General features: G+C 36.0%; 1 protein-coding gene across 1 annotated transcript; it reads left to right on the forward strand.

Moving 5' to 3' along the window:
* The first annotated feature begins 7,390 nt into the window (after positions 1-7,390).
* On the forward strand, positions 7,391-12,377 carry LOC123563171 (uncharacterized). The gene is made up of 2 exons (XM_045355809.2): positions 7,391-9,652; positions 10,633-12,377. Exons 1-2 carry the CDS (start codon positions 9,321-9,323, stop codon positions 11,795-11,797), a joined length of 1,497 nt encoding a protein of 498 aa, XP_045211744.2. The 5' UTR covers positions 7,391-9,320; the 3' UTR covers positions 11,798-12,377.
* Positions 12,378-20,878: the final 8,501 nt, after the last annotated feature.

Below are 20,878 nucleotides of genomic sequence, written 5' to 3' on the forward strand. Positions count from 1 at the left end.
AGAATATAAAACACCTAAGGATTTGAATTATAAGACATAATTTGAGTCTATCTTCATTAAAAAAAATGTGGAAACTCTACAATAAAAGTAAGATTATGTATTAAAATTGATTTAACATATTTCTCAAGGAGGCTCTCAAATAAATTTCAAAATTGATTAAATATGAAAATAAAAATGTGAATCAGTGGATAAAGGGAAAATGAATACTGAAGTTTATATGTCAAAGGCATCATGTCAGGGCACGCCTCGATATTTCAGGTTTTTATGCCCTGTTTATTACTCTTTTTTGTATGTTGGGATCGACTTTATTACATATGATTACATTTAATATAAATGCAAATACTAGGATAATGAAGGTTTTCCTTAATATTTCTAGTCTGTATCAAAAAATATTCTCTTTGGACATAGGAAATGTAACAAAATTTAAAATATCTGAAACCATTGACGATATGATACTGTATTTTCACATAATGTCCGTCTAAGATAGTTGGCATAATATGTCTCAAAATTCTAGTTATATGGAGCCTGCTTGCGATGTATGCACGTTGTTTTGTCCGTCCGTTTGGCCGTTCATGTTTGGACAATAACTTAAGATGTATGCTGCAATTTCTATTATTTTGCAGTAATGTTTGCAAACATTTGACGGAATATGCGTGCAAATCCACGGACCTTATATCAAAGGTTACTGTCATATAAGAACTTGTCTGGCAGGTCTATCTCATAACTTTGATATACACGGAGGAAACGTTCAAGTTGAGCCGTTAGCATTGTGTTAGTATATTTAGTTGGATGGTATGTCGTCTTGAACCCATCGCATTTTTTTACTTAAATATCTTCTCTTTTGAAATTTCTCATTAGAATTATACCTAACTTCGGCTGTAGCATCCTGTTGTGGACCTCTCTCAAGTTTATTAGAATTATTCCGCTATGTCTGTTTGTACAATTTCTCGTGATGAACAACTGAATTGATCTTTAACAAACTCGGTTTATAGCATCCTTATGTGGACAGATTAGGATATTAGAAAATGGTCGACCTAGTACCACAATTTATATGCGCAGACGCTATTCGTTCAGCGTAAATTTTGTTTTGTTTATTATTTTTATCACACCAACACAAATCAGGCCATATGTCTTAATTTTGTGTCTTATATGAAGAACCCTGGTGTACCGTGGAAAATATTTCAGGCCGCTTGGCAGCACCACAGACCTGGCGTAATTCAGTAAGATGGCCTTATAACATGCAAGAATTGTACATCCCAAACGAAGTTTTGAACACATTGCGATGAGGGGCAGTTTGTTATACATCTTAACTCCAGCCCATTTGCTGTTCTCAAGGTGTGTCATTGTTTATATTAATAAATAATGTATAATGCACATTGTAGAGATAATGAATAAAAATAACATTTTGACATTTTAGACATAACAGATCTAAAATACGTTTTCCTAATTATTATATATCGCCATAAAATAATAGCCATGGCCATAAGTAGAGGAGAATAGATGTTGGAAAATACATAGTGTGTCGTCCATGTTTAATGTTTAAGCATGTAAAGGTTCATTTGAAACACGTGTGTATCATATTTCAAATAAAAAATATACTATGATAACGAGTTTCGCATGAAATTGAATTATACATTAATATGTAAATGAGAGGTAGAAATTCCCTAACAAGGATCGAACCCCATATATACCATATCTGTATATCTTGGGACTAACGAAGTCAATGTTGGATGCCTTACTGATGCCACCACATATGCGCTGCACAGTTATATGTCAAAGAAACAAAGGGGAACAAACTCAACAATTAAATAAGACTCTAACACTGTACGGGTTATACAAAGGGATAAATATACACATAAGTGTTCAATATTGTTATTTAATTTACTATATGCTATTTGAGATTGAAGAATACAATTTGTATATTTATGTGTCAACCACCGGATATCTTTGTAGTAAATATTTTCAAACCGACGACCTACTTTCATCTACAAGTGTATATTACGTTATGCGCATTTAGAGGGCTAAAGGCCTAGTGAGTATAAAAAAATTAAATCCATACATATTTATATTGGAAATAAAAATCGACATTGTACACATAAAATGTGATAAGTAATTTATTGTTTTACAGTTTTTTAATTACCTTTTTGCCAAGAATCTCAAACGATATAACAATGAAGTTTATTTTACTGACCTATAAGTATGGTCCGAGAGCTCGCGGACTTTTATTGCAACAACTGAGGCCAAAATAATAATCAGTGTGTTATTACCATTTTCAACATAGAATCGAATAGGAATATGGATCGTACTATATAACTGTAACTGGAACATGATATCACGTTATCAATGTCGTCTTACTGTCGACCTCGGCAAAGCTATTATGTGATATTGATGTCGTACTCTCAACCGAACGAGCTAAGCGCCCACATATACACTGTGAAAAGCCAGAATCAGACAGATATTCCTCACAGAACTCAAGAAGACACATGCTCTGTTCATGGCACATGTTTTACAAGGGAAGGTTTCTTACTATTGGCTGATAACAAAAATAAAACACTAATGCGAATACACATATCTTCAAAGTCAGACACTGATCATCTGGATTTAGAGGTTGGTCCAATTGCAGTCAAACCAATATATATGAGGCTGCAACAACTCTAAACAGCAACGCCGTTCAGTTTGTTTCATTGCGAAATAAGATAAAACAACAAAGCAACTACAGCTAAATCATGACTGCTATGGACTGGTTTGCAATAAAAAAAAAGCTGCATATATCAGATGCCACTGTATCGATCTATGTACATGATATGACAGGCACTATGCTTCATAAAATTAGAACTGATGGATCAGGTAATCCGATGTTCAGTAGCAACAGGCATATATGTTTAAGCAATGATGGGGCCAAAATGTATGTTGCAGACCAAAAGAAAGGTTTGATAACTCTTGACATTCAAGGAAATTATGAATCGTCATTTTCTCATCCTGAACTAGTTAATCTCTGGGGTGTTTGTACTGATGGTAAAGAAATGACATTTGTCTGCGGCTATGGTTCTTCTTGTGTTGTACAGATACAAAAGAAATTCAACATATCGTCGGGAAAAGATATATCAGAACAGACTGTTCTAGGAGATGTGAAGGACGGTATATCGGTTTGCTTCGACCAACATCGGAGAACATTGTTTGTTACTGTGCTCAACAGTAATAGTTTAAGTGTCTATGAACTGCATAGAAACAAAGAAAAGAAACCTTGTAAATAGAAGCAGAAATTGATTATACTATATCCTAGGAACTAGATCTAGTTTATTTTCAAATATTATGTTGGTGTTCTTAAATAAAGTAACGCAGCCGTATCAAACTCCACAGGAATTGGCTATTTCACTAAAATATGTAGAAATACAAAGGATGTAGGACATAAAATCATTGTCACTGTTCATATATTATATTAATTTGTAAAACATAAGTTAATCTGCAGCTCATTTTCGTCTTGTCCTAATTAAGTTCAGGTCATATTTGACATTATTTGAAAGCCAGATGATAGCCTACTTCCTTACTCTGACCTTCACCAACTTACAAAATTACAAACAAAATGAACGTTCCTAGTGAAGCTTTGCTGATTATAGAGATAATAATAGTAATACCCATAGCCACATGTCATACAAATGACACGTTTTAACTCTAAAAATTCTCACAAAGCCTTTTAGCTGTTACATGAACTATTTTTTTCTACTAATGCCTGTCCTAATTTTCAAATTCTTTTACTCACTATCTAATTCATGAAGAAATAAAATATAGTTTAACTAAACTACATTTATTTTGTGTTTAACTAAACTACATTTATTTTGTGTTTAACTAAGCTACATTTATTTTCTGTTTAACTAAGCTACAAGATGTTTTTAAACAGAGTTGCTTCTGTCAGTCTATTATCCATCATGTGTTTACAAGAAGTCATCTCGTTCTTGCACAGGAAAATTGAGCAACTAGAAAGTTTGCATTTTACCCGTTCACACTAAATGTTGTACTGTATTTGTTAACACCACAGAGGTTGCTCTATACTTGTTCACGCTATAGAGACCGAACTAAACTTCTCCACACAACAGAGGTTGTACTATACTTGTTCACATTACAGAGCTTGTATAATACTTTTTCACACTACAGAGGTTACACTGTACTTGTTCACACTATAGATATTGCACTGTACTTGTTCACACTATAGAGATTGCAATATATTACACATAGGTTGCATATTGCTGAACTGTATTCGTTCACACAATAGAAGTTGCACTATGTGTGTTCATACTACAGAGGTTGCACTGTACTTGTTTGCACTACAGAGGTTGCACTGTACTTGTTCACACTTTAGAGATTGCAATATATTGCACATAAGTTGCATATTGCTGAACTGCATTTGTTCACACAACAGAAGTTGCACTATATTTGTTCATACTACAGAGGTTGCACTGTAGTTGTTCACACTTTAGAGATGCAATATATTGCACAGAGCTTGCATATTGCTGAACTGCATTTATACGCACAACAGAAGTTGCACTATACTTGTTTATACTACAGAGGTTGCACTGTACTTGTTCGCACTACAGAGGTTGCACTGTACTTGTTCGCACTACAGAGGTTACATGATACTTGTTCATAATAAAGAGGCAGCACTATATCCATTCCCACCACAGACGTTGCACTGTACTCGTTCAAACTACTGAGGTTGCACTGCATTTGTTCACACTACATAAGCATCACTGTACTCGTTAACACTTCTGTGACTGCACAGTGCTCTTTCACACTAGAGAGGTTACACTGCTCTCATTTACTTTATAGACTGCATATGTTTACACAACAGATGTTGCACTGTACTCGTTTACACTAGAAACTGCACTGTACACGTTCACACTACCTAGGCTGCACTGAACTTGTTCACACTATAGACTGGACTATATTTGTTCACACCACAGAAGTTCCTTTTTATTTGTTCACACTAAATTGGTTGCACTGTTAGTGTTCGCACAAGGTAGGTTGCACTGTACTCGTTCACACTACAGAAATGGCACTGTATTCCTTCACAGAAGAGTCTTCACTATACTTGTCGACACTTCAGAGATTGCACTGTACTCGTTCACACTGGATAATTTGCATTTTACTATTTCAAACAAGAGAAGTTGCTCTGTAATAATTCAAATTAACGATTGTTCTTTCCTTTTCCGCACTACAGAGTCTTCACTGTATTTGTACATACTAGAGAGGTTCCAATGTTTTCGTTCACTCTTCAGAGACTTCATTGTACTTGTTCACACTAGAACAGTTGCAACGTACTCGTTTACACTACAGATAATATACTGAAATCTGTTTACACTAGGAAAATTGCATTGTACTATTTCAAACTACAGAGACTGCTATGTACTAGTCCACACTGGAGAGGTTGCACACTACTCGTTCAAAATAGCAATTGCACTATATTTGTCCACAGGTTGCACTGCACACGTTCACACTACAGAGACAGCACTGTACTCGTTCACACTAGATAAGTTGCACTGTACTAATTTAAACTAGAGGATGCGCTGTACCCATTCAAACTACAGAGGTTGCACTGTGTTTGTTCATACTAGATAAGATGCATTTTACTCGTTCGCAAAAGAGAGGCTGCATTGCACACGTTCACACTGCAGAGGCCGCACTGTACTCGTTCACAATAGAGCATGCATTATACGTGTTCACACTAGAGAGGTTGTACTGCACTCGTTCACACTACAGAGGCTGCATTATACTTTTCCCCACATCAGAGATTAAACTGTACCTGTTCACACTAGAGACTACACTCTAGTGGTCCATATTACAGAGACTGCACTGTACTCGTTCACACTAGAGAGATTAAACTGTACTCTTTCAAGCAAGAGACTGCACTATGCTAGTTCACACTACAGAGACTACACTGTACCCATTCACATTTGAGTAGTTGCACAGTACTTATCCAAACGAGGAACTGCACTGTACCGGTTCACGCTACAAGGGATGCAATGTACCCGTTATCATTAGAGACTGCATTGTACTTCTTCACACTAGAGAGCTCGAGGTTGCACTGCATTCGTTTACATAAGAGACTGTATTGTACTTGTTCATATTCCGGAGACTGCACTGCGCACCCGTTAACATTACAGATGTTGTACTGTACTCATTCACAACAGAGACTGCGCTATACTCGTACAAACTATAGAGACTTCACTTTACTCGTTCAGACTAAATAGGTTGCAATGTACTCGTGAAACTAGAGGCTAAGGCGTACTTGTTTACACTACAGAGGTTGCACTGTTTTTGATCACACACACTAGGGAGTTTGAACTATACTCGTTCACATTATAGGTGTGAACCTTACTTGTCCAAACTACAATGGTTGCACTGTAACCGTACACACTAGAGACTGCACTATAATTTCCATGCAACAGAGAATGCACTGTCCTTGTTCACATTACAGAGACTGCACTGTACTTGCTTATAATGTACTTGTTCATAACCGAGGAGTTCACAGTACAGAGGTTTCACTAACTCGTTCACACTAGAGACTGCACTGTACTTGTTCACCCAAGAGGTTGCTCTGTATTTGTTCACACTACAGGCACTGAGCTGCGTACTCGTTTACACTTCAGAGGTTGCAGTGCATTTGTTCACATTAGAGACTGCACTGTACAGAAGCTGTATTTTACTCGTTCATACTAGAGAGGTTGCACTGTACTCGCTCAAACTAGAGACTGCAATTTACTTTTTCACACTAGAGAGGTTATGCTTTACTCGTTCAAATAAGAGACTGCACTTCACTCGTTCACAGGTGGCACTGAATTCGTTCAAACAAGAGACTGCAATGCACGTGTTCACACTAGAGAGGCTGCATTGTACTCGTTCAAACTGGAGACTACACGTTACTCTATCACACTAGAGAAGTTGCACTGTACTCGTTCAAACTAGAGACTGCAATGCACTTGTTCACACTAGAGAGGTTACGCTTTACTCGTTCAAACAAAAGACTGCACTGTACTCGTTCAAACAAAAAATGCAATATAAGTGTTCATACTAGAGAGGTTGCACTGTACTCTTTCAAATTAGAGACTGCAGTGCACTTGTTCATACTACAGAGACAGCACTGTACTCGTTCAAACTGGAGACTGCACTTTACTCGTTCACACTATAGAGGCTGCACTGTACTCATTCAAACTAGAGACTGCAATGCACTTGTACTTACTAGAGAGGTTGCACTGTATTCGTTCAAACTAGAGACTGCAATGTACTCGTTCAAACTAGATACTGCAATATACTTGTTCATACTAGAGATACTGCACTGTACTCGTTCAAATTAGAGACTGCAATGCACTTGATCTCACTACAGAGGTTGCACTGTTCTCGTTCCAGTTAGAGACTGCAATGTACTTGTTCACACTAGAGAGGTTGCACTGTACTCTTTCAAGCTGGAGACTGCAATATACTTGTTCATGCTACAGAGACTTCACTGTACTCGTTCAAACTAGAGACTGCAATACACTTGTTCATACTAAAGAAGTTACACTGTACTCGTTCAAAGTAAAGACTGCAAATATTGACTGCACTGTACTCGTTCACACTACAAAGACTGCATTGAACTCGTTAACATTACAGAGACTGCATTGTACTCGTTCACACTACAGAGACGGCATTGTACTCGTTCACACTACAGAGACTGCATTGTATTCGTTCACACTACACAGACTTCACTATATTCATTCACACTACAGAGACTGCATTGTACTCGTTCACACTACAGAGATTACACTTAACTCGTTCACACTACAGAGACTGCATTGTGCTCGTTGTACTCGTTCGCACTACAGAGACTGCATTGTACTCGTTCACACTGCAGTGACTGCATTGTACTCGTTCACACTGTAGTGACTGCATTTCACTCGTTCACATTACAAAGACTGCATTGTACTCGTTTACACTACAGAGACTGCATTGTACTCGTTCACACTACAGAGACTGCATTGTACTCGTTCACACTACAGAGACTGCATTGTACTCGTTCACACTAAAAACACTGCACTTTACTCGTTCACACTACAGAGACTGCATTGTACTCGTTCACACTACATACACTGCACTTTACTCGTTCACACTAGAAAGGTTGCACTGTACTCGTTCAAACTAGCACCGCAGATACAATTGAAATCACAGGCTATAGATATAAAAACCACATGCATTATATATACAGATACAAGGACCTCGTATACAGTTAAATCCGCATAAAGTTGAAAGCACATAATGTTAAAAACATAACATATACAGTCAAAGGCAGTGCATATTAAGTTGAAAGCTCCACATAAACAGCTGAAAAGACCGCATATGAAGTGAAATAAACTGCACAATAAAATAAAAGAATCGAAAGTACTTCTGGAAGGACCGCACAGAAATGATGAAAGAACACCATATACATTGTTGAGCACATGATATCATCGTATACATATAAACTATAAACACATATAAGTAGTCACAATCATATACTTAGGCTTCCATGGCATACCCGCTGACTTCGAATCACTTTTGATGTCGGTTCGAACCTCACTCAGGGCGTGTAATACTTCATTTGTGGAAGCTATTCAGCTAGCTTACGGAAGGTCGATTGTTCTACCCAGTGCCAGCTCGTGATGAAATGATGTTCCGGGAACACCAGAGGTCTTCCGCCATTATCAAACTTGAAGCCAAATGACCTATAATTAACTGTGTCGGTGTGACGTTAACCACTTCCCTACCCCTCAAAATCCACTTCATACACTCATACAAGAACAGCATAACGTACCAGACAGCTATGGCTTTCCATATTGAAAAACGACAATTGTACGATATGGCAATTATTATAACTAATAATATTTCATGCTGTCACACTTCAATATCATTGCCGCTTTTGCCATTTTCATTATTTTGTTACTGTTTATGTTGTTGGAGTTGCCAGATGCCCTTAAAGGAATATCAATAAACTTGAAACTTAGTATACAGTACACTTAATGATACCCCACTTTCCTTTTTTAACATGAATGCTGCATATATATATACTTTAGCAAAAATAGCGTTATTAAATCAGGCTACGGTGTAAATTTGTATTGACCAACAAAACACTTTTATTTTTAAACTTACACACTTAGATAAAGATGGTGAACATTGTATTACATTATCAGTAACTAGATACCAGGATACGAGGATTTAATTTTATGCATCCGTTTACTTAGTGTACTTTTCTGAAAATTGATCGGTTATATATTGCATTTGTTACGAGGAAGTAAAATAAACAAGTGGGAAAAATGGCTACTGGAGGAGATGGATCAGAGGAAACAATCAACTTTAGATGTTGTATATGTGCAAAGAAAAGTATAACAAGAGAGGCAGATATATACTGTGTGGAGTGTCAGGATTATTTCTGTATACCATGCGCAGACATTCACAAGCTGTTTCCATCTGCAGTTGGGGAACATCAATTCCTTGACAAGTCGAATTTCAGTACAGATAGTGCACAGACAATGTTGCCAAGTTGCCCAACAGAAAGATGTACCGTTCACAACACCAACCTGCTTGACATGTATTGTGCAGACCATGATGAAATCGTATGTGTGACTTGTATAGCTTTAAATCACAGGTAACACTTCATATAATAACTTGTAACAATCAAACGTTACTGCTTTCAAATGTACCAAACATTGAAAAAAATCTCAATGAGATAACGAGTACTGTACATTAAAACCATTAAATAGTTAACTTTCATATTCATATTTATCCATTTACGGTTTTTTGTGTTTTAGGATTTTTATGTCTCGTATGTCTTTGTTTTTCGGAAAAAGTATAAGTATAAGCTGTTTTCAATACATGTTGTTGCGGTTGGAACAACAAATTTTATGTTATATCACATGCACTTCAATTGTCCATATTCTTTTTGTAGAAAATATCAAACTTTTTTTTGTTATTTTAACTTTAACTAGTGTTTAACCAACTTGTTTTGATGGGCACTCAGGGTCTTGAAAATGTGACAAAAGTGAAAACAAGTACATTTCAGAAAATTGCAAAAACGGCAAAACGAAAGTGAAAATAGAGCTCTCACAATGATAAAATACTGCTACTGTATGAGCCGTGCCATGAGAAAACCAACATAGTGGCTTTGCGACCAGCATGGATCCCGCGCCGTCTGGTCAGGATCCATGCTGTTCGCTTTCAAAGCCTGTTGCAATTAGAGAAACCATTAGCGAACGGCATGGATCCTAACCAGACTGCGCGGATGCGCAGGCTGGCTGGATCCATGCTGGTCGCAAAGCCACTATGTTGGTTTTCTCGTAGCACGGCTCACATACGTTAACCATTATATTCCGTTACTTATACATGTGTTAACCACACAATCAAAGCAAAGTTAAGGAAAAATACTTTTAAAAAGGAAGTTTGACATTTTCTACAAAATAGAATAATACTTCTGCTGTAGTATATGTGTATTAGAAAAAGTAATGGGTCTATGGTGCATGATTTCCGAAATTAAAATCCACTTGTGTGTGTTTTTAAACACTTTAAATGATCCGTAAACAAAGTACTTTGTTAGAGTTAATTAGCAGATTTATACATTTAATCTTTCAGAACGTGCAAAACTATGAACTCTGTTCCTGACGAAATAGACAGTTTATATGAGAAGTCAACTGCTGATGAAATAAAGGGACAACTACTCGCAGAGAAGGCTAATATGGAAGACATAAAGAAGGCAAAAGAACATCTTGTCATCGAACTTGATCAATACAAAGAGAAAGCAGCGAAGTCAATTAGGAATTTCCGAAAAGAAATGGAAGCTGTGCTAGACACACTTGAGACAGAGTCTATCAGAAACTTGGAAGAAGTATACAGGAAAATGAGAGAAAACATAGAAAACGAGATCAAAGTTGCACAGGAGACCATAGATAAACTAGGACTGTCGGCTGAAAATGTTAGCAAATCCTTTGGAAATAAAGCACAAGAGTTTGTCTCTGTTAAAATGGCAAACAAACGTATTTTTGAAACAACAAAATCAAAAAGAGTTCTTAGAAAAGCTTTGGATGTTAAAATCTTATTTACTGCCTATTCAAAAATTGCAGCTTTTCTGAATGAGGTGAAATCATTAGGAATGGTCTCTGCAGGGTTAAAAACTACATTGTATCAAGTGCAAAGCAAGTATGAAGTAAATATCAGATATGCAAATGATAGGAATTGTTATATCCAAGGCTCATGTTTCACAGCGGATAGTTTATTACTACTAGCTGACTCAAACAACAAAAGCCTGAAACGTTTAGATCTTTCTTCAAAATCTGTCAAGGATCAGCTAGTCCTGGGAGCTTCACCTCAGGCTATCTGTCAGAGTGGTAAAGATGAAATTGCTGTAAACCTTCAAAACAAATCTATTCAATTCGTATCACTCGGAAACAAGATGGCAACAACGAAACAACTAAAGCTAGATCATAGTTGCTGGGGTCTTGCCTACAAGGATAGTAAACTGTTTGTCTCTGACGGCAGTACCTCTCTCTATATTCATGACATGAATGGCTCTGTGCTACACAAAATCACAACCGACCGGCAAGGAAATACCATTTTTTATGCAAACCGACATATCAGTCTCAGCAGTTATGGAGATAGGGTATATGTAGCTGATCGCAACATAGGTGTGATAATCCTTGATTTGCAGGGGAATTATGAATCAACATGTAATGATCCTGATTTAGTTCCACTAGAGGGAGTTTGTACCGATGGTAGAGGAAATATATTCACTTGTGGCTGAAAACAGTCCAATATTTTCCAAATGAATGAAAAGACAATGAAGAAGCTGGGGTTGATTGGGAAAGTTAAAGACAGTCAGACAGTTTCTTTTGATCCAGAGCAACAACAACTAGTTGTTACAATGTGTAACAGAGATACTGTAGACATATACGAACTAGAGTAAATGTTTTTGTTTTTCCAATCATTCGACTACGGGATTAAAGGACTGAAAACATTACATTCTTCTTTTCAAATGTTATTAAGTATATATTTCTTCACACAAACGACTTGTTAGTAGAATCATGTCAAGTGATAAATGATATAACCATTTCATGCGATCAATTATATAATATGCTGAATGTATGGTCTGGTCAATTCAGACTACAAAGTTAATCCTTTGTTACATATGTCGCATGCGTTATCTGTTGTTGTTGTTGTTTTGTTTTTTCATATAATGTCACTACGGAAGGAACTGATACATTCTATTTACTTGATGTAAACTTTGTAATCGCATTTCAACAATGAAAATAATCTTTTACAGAAATGTGTATGACATTATTTTTAAAGCATTTAAGAAAATAATAAGAAATGTAGAAATCGTTTGATGGCTTTAAACTTTGTTCAAGTTATAACAAGTTAAAAAGTAAAAAGTTCAAATACACTCATGATGGAAAACTGCAGAAGAACCATCAAATCTAAAACTGGTAAATATCTCCGTCCACTACAATTATTTGTCCAGACGTGGGGCAACATACATTTTAACCTAGTTTTCAATTGATCCAACGTCCTCGGCTTTATCTTCGTTATCACTGATAACATTAATTTCAACCCATCTTGACATCATTTATATATATATTATACCTAAATTATCATATGAAAAACAAGTCAAGATTTTCGTGATATCAGGGCTGATTCTTAAATTAATAAGTTGGTATTTCAAACATATGGTCTTTGTTCATTTTTGTGTCGAATAGCATTTTGCTTTTTTCGAAAACACTCGTAAATGTATCATTATTTACAAAAACAAAACCCCATCTACCTCGATTTTATATATACTGATGAGTAACACCAGCACCTGAAGTTGCGCAACCCATTTGAAACGTATTCGCAGTGGGAATTGGATTGCCCGTTTACCACCCGTGAAACAAGAACTCTTCATTTCTTTTAAGTTTTATCTGCAGGTCCTAAAACGTCTTTCTTCTATATACAGTCAAACCTGTATTAAAGACCACCTCTGAACAGAGACCACTTGGCTATAAAGACTACATGTTTTGTTTACCATTTTAACATTTATAGTGTACTTCAACCTGTGAATAAAAACCAACTTCCAATAAAAACACATTTTGGCTCTCCCAATGGTTGCCTTTACAGACAGGTTTGACTGTAATGTTTTCGTGCTATCAGCATTAAAGTACACTATAGATATTATTGATACATGTTTTCCATTGAAATACCCACAGTACAAACGATGTCATGCAATACATGGACATTATATTATTGATAATTTTAATGGCCTACTTATTTTACTTGCTTTCATCGACCTTCAGAAATGATAACATATGAACTTTATCAGTCTAAATTTTGACAGAGCAAAGTACAAAATCTACGACTTCAATAGATTATTAACACACTTTAAAAGGTACAACGTCCATTTTCACTCTCAAAAGAGATCGCTGGTAGAGATGTGCATTTTTTAACAGAATATAAAACACCTAAGGATTTGAATTATAAGACATAATTTTAGTCTACCTTCATTTAAAAAAAATGTGGAAACTCTACAATAAAAGTAAGATAATGTATTAAAAATTGATTTAACATATTTCTCAAAGAGGCACTCAAATAAATTTCAAAATTGATTAAATATGAAAATAAAAATGTGAATCAGTGGATGAAGGGAAAATGAATACTGAAGTTTATATGTCAAAGGCATCATGTCAGGGCACGCCTCGATATTTCAGGTTTTTATGCCCTGTTTATTACTCTTTTTTGTATGTTGGGATCGACTTTATTACATATGATGCAAATTCTTCAAATTTAATATAAATGCAAATTCTAGGATAATGAAGGTTTTCCTTAATATTTCTGGTCTGTATCAAAAAATATTCTCTTTGGACATAGGAAATGTAACAAAATTTAAAATATCTGAAACCATTGACGATATGATACTGTATTTTCACATAATGTCCGTCTAGATAGTTGGCATAATATGTCTCAAAATTCTAGTTATATGGAGCCTGCTTGCGATGTATGCGCGTTGTTTTGTCCGTCCGTTTGGCCGTTCATGTTTGGACAATAACTTAAGATGTATGCAGCAATTTCTATTATTTTGCAGTAATGTTTGCAAACATTTGACGGAATATGCGTGCAAATCCACAGACCTTATATCAAAGGTTACTGTCATATAAGAACTTGTCTGGCAGGTCTATCTCATAACTTTGATATACACGGAGGAAACGTTCAAGTTGAGCCGTTAGCATTGTGTTAGTATATTTAGTTGGATGGTATGTCGTCTTGAACCCATCGCATTTTTTTACTTAAATATCTTCTCTTTTGAAATTTCTCATTAGAATTATACCTAACTTCGGCTGTAGCATCCTGTTGTGGACCTCTCTCAAGTTTATTAGAATTATTCCGCTATGTCTGTTTGTACAATTTCTCGTGATGAACAACTGAATGGATCTTTAACAAACTCGGTTTATAGCATCCTTATGTGGACAGATTAGGATATTAGAAAATGGTCGACCTAGTACCACAATTTATATGCGCAGACGCAATTCATTCAGCGTAAATTTTGTTTTGTTTATTATTTTTGTCACACCAACACAAATCAGGCCATATGTCTTAATTTTGTGTCTTATATGAAGAACCCTGGTGTACCGTGGAAAATATTTCAGGCCGCTTGGCAGCACCACAGACCTGGCGTAATTCAGTAAGATGGCATTATAACATGCAAGAATTGTACATCCCAAACGAAGTTTTGAACACATTGCGATGAGGGGCAGTTTGTTATACATTTTAACTCCAGCCCATTTGCTGTTCTCAAGGTGTGTCATTATTTATATTAATAAATAATGTATAATGCACATTGTAGAGATAATGAATAGAAATAACATTTTGACATTTTAGACATAACAGATCTAAAATACGTTTTCCTAATTATTATATATCGCCATAAAATAATAGCCATGGCCATAAGTAGAGGAGAATAGATGTTGGAAAATACATAGTGTGTCGTCCATGTTTAATGTTTAAGCATGTAAAGGTTCATTTGAAACACGTTGAATTATATATTAATATGTAAATGAGAGGTAGAAATTCCCTAACAAGGATCGAACCCCATATATACCATATCTTTATATCTTGGGACTAATGAAGTCAATGTTGGATGCCTTACTGATGCCACCACATATGCACTGCACAGTTATATGTCAAAGAAACAAAGGGGAACACACTCAACAATTAAATAAGACTCTAACACTGTACGGGTTATACAAAGGGATAAATATACACATAAGTGTTCAATATTATTATTTAATTTACTATATGCTATTTGAGATTGAAGAATGCAATTTGTATATTTATGTGTCAACCACCGGATATCTTTGTAGTAAATATTTTCAAACCGACGACCTACTTTCATCTACAAGTGTATATTACGTTATGCGCATTTGGAGGGCTATAGGCCTAGTGAGTATAAAAAAATTAAATCTATACATATTTATATTGGAAATAAAAATCGACATTGTACACATAAAATGTGATAAGTGATTTATTGTTTTACAGTTTTTAATTACCTTTTTGCCAAGAATCTCAAACGATATAACAATGAAGTTTATTTTACTAACCTGTGGGTATGGTCCGAGAGCTCACGGACTTTTATTGCAACAACTGAGGCCAAAATAATAATCAGTGTGTTATTACCATTTTCAACATAGAATCGAATAGGAATATGGATCGTACTATATAACTGTAACTGGAACACGCTATCAGTGTCGTCTTACTGTCGACCTCGGCAATGCTATTGTGTGATACTGATGTCGTACTGTCAACCGAACGAGCTAAGCGTCCACATATACACTGTGAAAAGCCAGAATCAGATAGATATTCCTCACAGAACTCAAGAAGACACATGCTCTGTTCATGGCACATGTTTTACAAGGGAAGGTTTCTTACTATTGGCTGATAACAAAAATAAAACACTAATGCGAATACACATATCTTCAAAGTCAGACACTGATCATCTGGATTTAGAGGTTGGTCCAATTGCAGTCAAACCAATATATATGAGGCTGCAACAACTCTAAACAGCAACGCCGTTCAGTTTGTTTCATTGCGAAATAAGATAAAACAACAAAGCAACTACAGCTAAATCATGACTGCTATGGACTGGTTTGCAATAAAAAAAAAAGCTGCATATATCAGATGCCACTGTATCGATCTATGTACATGATATGACAGGCACTATGCTTCATAAAATTAGAACTGATGGATCAGGTAATCCGACGTTCAGTAGCAACAGGCATATATGTTTAAGCAATGATGGGGCCAAAATGTATGTTGCAGACCAAAAGAAAGGTTTGATAACTCTTGACATTCAAGGATATTATTAATCATCATTTTCTCATCCTGAATAGTTAATCCTTGGGGTGTTTGTACTGACGGGAAAGGAACGGCATTTGTCTGTGGCTATGGTTCTTCTTGTGTTGTACAGATACAAAAGAAATGCAACATATTGTCGGGAAAATATATATCAGAACAGACTGTTCTAGGAAATGTGTAGGTGCTTCGACCAACATCGGAGAACATTGTTTGTTACTGTGCTCAATAGTAATAGTTTAAGTGTCTATGAACTGCATATAGAAACAAAGTAAAGAAACCTTGTAAATAGAAGCAGAAATTGAGTATACTATATCCTAGGAACTAGACCTAGTTTATTTTCAAATATTATGTTAGTGTTCATAAATAACGTAACACAGCCGTATCAAACTCCACAGGAATTGGCTACTTCACTAAAATATGTAGAAATACAAAGGATGTAGGACATAAAATCATTGTTTAAAACAGCCGTGGGGAGCCAAGTCTCTATTCAGATATTTTATTAACTTGTAAAGCATCCAAGACAAATCACTGCAGTATATCTGCAGCTCACTTTCCTTTAGTTCAAATTGAGTTTGGGTAATATATGTACATTATGTGATAGACATATGATAGCCTACTTTCTTACTCTGACCTTCACCAACTTACAAAGAAGATAACAAGCAACATGAACGTCCCTGGTGACCAAAGATGTTGCTGATTATAGAGATAATAATAGCACGATAACACGATGCAACAGCACGATGATACGACGCGATAGCATGACAACATGATGCGGCCACCCGTTCCACCCAAGCCTTGATCGTGAACTATAATCTTATCATTCCAGATGTCATTACTACAGATTTGCATTTCATAGTGTATTTCTGACGATATTTTGTCTTGCAGAAGCTATCTCTGTTACAAAAACTTCTTTTTTAACTGAGTCGTTGTCATTATAGGTATATAACCTACACCTACTATGTTACTGTGACTGTGCATGTATAACTGGAACATGATAACACGCTATCAATGTCGTCTTACTGTCGACCTCGGCAATGCTATTATGTGATATTGATGTCGTACTCTCAATCGAACGAGCTAAGCGCCCACATATACACTGTGAAAAGCCAGAATCAGATAGATATTCCTCACAGAACTCAAGGATACACATGCTCTGTTCATGGCACATGTTTTACAGTCTGTCAAACCAACAGAGATGAGGCTGCAACAACTCCAAACAAAAACACCGTTCAGTTTGTTTCATTGCGAAATAAGATGAAAACAACAAAACCATTACAGCTTAATCATGACTGCTATGGACTGGTTTGCAATAAAGAAAAGCTGTATATTTCAAATGTATGTTTATCGATCTATGTACATGAAATGACAGGCACTATGCTCCATAAAATTACAACTGATGGATCAGGCAATCCGATATTCAGTAGCATCAGGCATATATGTTTAAGCAGTGGTGGGGCCAAAATGTACGTTGCAGACCAAAAGAAAGGTTTGATAACTCTTGACATTCAAGGAAATTATGAATCGTCATTTTCTCATCCTGAACTAGTTAATCTCTGGGGTGTTTGTACTGATGGTAAAGAAATGACATTTGTCTGTGGCTATGGTTCGTCTTGTGTTGTACAGATACAAAAGAAATTCAACATATCGTCGGGAAAAGATATATCAGAACAGACTGTTCTAGGAGATGTGAAGGACGGTATATCGGTTTGCTTCGACCAACATCGGAGAACATTGTTTGTTACTGTGCTCAACAGTAATAGTTTAAGTGTCTATGAACTGCATAGAAACAAAGTAAAGAAACCTTGTAAATAGAAGCAGAAATTGATTATACTATATCCTAGGAACTAGATCTAGTTTATTTTCAAATATTATGCTGGTGTTCATAAATAACGTAACGCAGCCGTATCAAACTCCACAGGAATTGGCTACTTCTCTAAAATATGTAGAAATACAAAGGATGTAGGACATAAAATCATTGTCACTGTTCATATATTTTATTAATTTGTAAAGCATAAGTTAATCTGCAGCTCATTTTCGTCTTGTCCTAATTAAGTTCAGGTCATATATGTACATTATTTGAAAGACAGATGATAGCCTACTTCCTTACTCTGACCTTCACCAACTTACAAAATTACAAACAACATGAACGTTCCTGGTGAGGCTTTGCTGATTATAGAGATAATAATAGTAATACCCATAGCCACATGTCATACTAATGACACTTTGTAACTCTAAAAATTCTCACAAAACCTTTTAGCTGTTACATGAACTATTTTTTCTACTAATGCCAGTCCTAATTTTCAAATTCTTTTACTCACTATCTAATTCATGAAGAAATAAAATATAGTTTAACTAAACTACATTTATTTTGTGTTTAACTAAGCTACATTTATTTTCTGTTTAACTAAGCTACATTTATTTTGTGTTTAACTAAGCTACAAGATGTTTTTAAACAGAGTTGCTTCTGTCAGTCTATTATCCATCATGTGTTTACAAGAAGTCATCTCGTTCTTGCACAGGAAAATTGAGCAACTAGAAAGTTTGCATTTTACCCGTTCACACTAGATGTTGTACTGTATTTGTTAACACCACAGAGGTTGCTCTATACTTGTTCACGCTATAGAGACCGAACTAAACCTCTCCACACAACAGAGGTTGTACTATACTTGTTCACATAACAGAGCTTGTACAATACTTTTTCACACTACAAAGGTTGCACTGTACTTGTTCACACTATAGATATTGCACTGTACTTGTTCACACTATAGAGATTGCAATATATTACACATAGTTTGCATATTGCTGAACTTTATTCGTTCACACAGTAGAAGTTGCACTATGTGTGTTCATACTACAGGAATAAGGTCAGTAAGTCGGTCGAAAATGTGCTTCCGTGGTGTAGTCGAAAGAAGTCCATAATACATAGATCCTAATTTTCCCATTTTTTGCGCAAATTCGTGTAGAACGAGTGCTTTAATCACCATTTTTCACTACTAGAATATATCCTGCATGAAATGAGACGGTTTTCATGTTCATACACCCCACATGGCAAGTTTTGCAGATCGAAACCGGAAGTAGGTGTTTATTGCGCGGACGAGAGCAAATATGCGCCATTTTTAGAGTAGCAGACCACAACTGACTGGCATTTCACTAGGAACTACATAACCCCCTATTTTCTTTTCATTTTTTCGTTAATTTGTGATAGAACTTCCATGAAAAATAGGTGTAGGAAAAAGTGATGTTCTCTAAAGATACGTAAAGACTACCTGAAGTTGTCGTTTTTTTATATGAAACAAAGAAGGATTTGAATTACTGACCTTTAACCTACAGAGGTTGCACTGTACTTGTTTGCATTACAGAGGTTGCACTGTACTTGTTCACACTATAGAGATTGCAATATATTGCACATAAGTTGCATATTGCTGAACTGCATTTGTTCTCACAACAGAAGTTGTACTATATTTGTTCATACTACAGAGGTTGCACTGTAGTTGTTCACACTGTAGAGATGCAATATATTGCACAGAGCTTGCATATTGCTGAACTGCATTTATACACACTACAGAAGTTGCACTATACTTGTTTATACCACAGAGGTTGCACTGTACTTGTTCGCACTACAGAGGTTGCACTGTACTTGTTCGCACTACAGAGGTTACATGATACTTGTTCATAATAAAGAGGTAGCACTATATCCATTCCCATCACAGACGCTGCACTGTACTCGTTCAAACTACTGAGGTTGCACTGCATTCGTTCACACTACATAAGCATCACTGTACTCGTTAACACTTCTGTGACTGCACAGTGCTCTTTCACACTAGAGAGGTTACACTGCTCTCATTTACTTTATAGACTGCATTTGTTTACACTACAGATGTTGCACTGTACTCGTTTACACTCGAAACTGCACTGTACACGTTCACACTACCTAGGCTGCACTGAACTTGTTCACACTAAAGACTGGACTATATTTGTTCACACCACAGAAGTTCCTTTTTATTTGTTCACACTAAATTGGTTGCACTGTTAGTGTTCGCACAAGGTAGGTTGCACTGTACTCGTTCACACTACAGAAATGGCACTGTATTCCTTCACAGAAGAGTCTTCACTATACTTGTCGACACTTCAGAGATTGCACTGTACTCGTTCACACTGGAGAATTTGCATTTTACTCTTTCAAACTAGAGAAGTAGCTCTGTAATAATTCAAATTAACGATTGTTCTTTCCTTTTCCGCACTACAGAGTCTTTACTGTATTTGTACATACTAGAGAGGTTCCACTGTTTTCGTTCACTCTTCAGAGACTTCATTGCACTTGTTCACACTAGAACAGTTGCAACGTACTCGTTTACACTACAGATAATATACTGAAATCTGTTCACACTAGGAAAATTGCATTGTACTATTTCAAACTACAGAGACTGCTATGTACTAGTCCACACTGGAGAGGTTGCACACTACTCGTTCAAAATAGCAACTGCACTATATTTGTCCACAGGTT

The sequence above is a fragment of the Mercenaria mercenaria genome, chromosome 2 (assembly GCF_021730395.1).
Source record: "Mercenaria mercenaria strain notata chromosome 2, MADL_Memer_1, whole genome shotgun sequence".
Taxonomy (NCBI): domain Eukaryota; kingdom Metazoa; phylum Mollusca; class Bivalvia; order Venerida; family Veneridae; genus Mercenaria; species Mercenaria mercenaria.

Coding starts and splice junctions, on each gene's coding strand:
- LOC123563171 (XM_045355809.2), top strand. CDS start 9,321: ATGGCTACTGGAGGAGATGGATCAGAGGAAACAATCAACTTTAGATGT. Junction 9,653..10,632: donor TGTATAGCTTTAAATCACAG/GTAACACTTCAT, acceptor TTAATCTTTCAG/AACGTGCAAAACTATGAACT.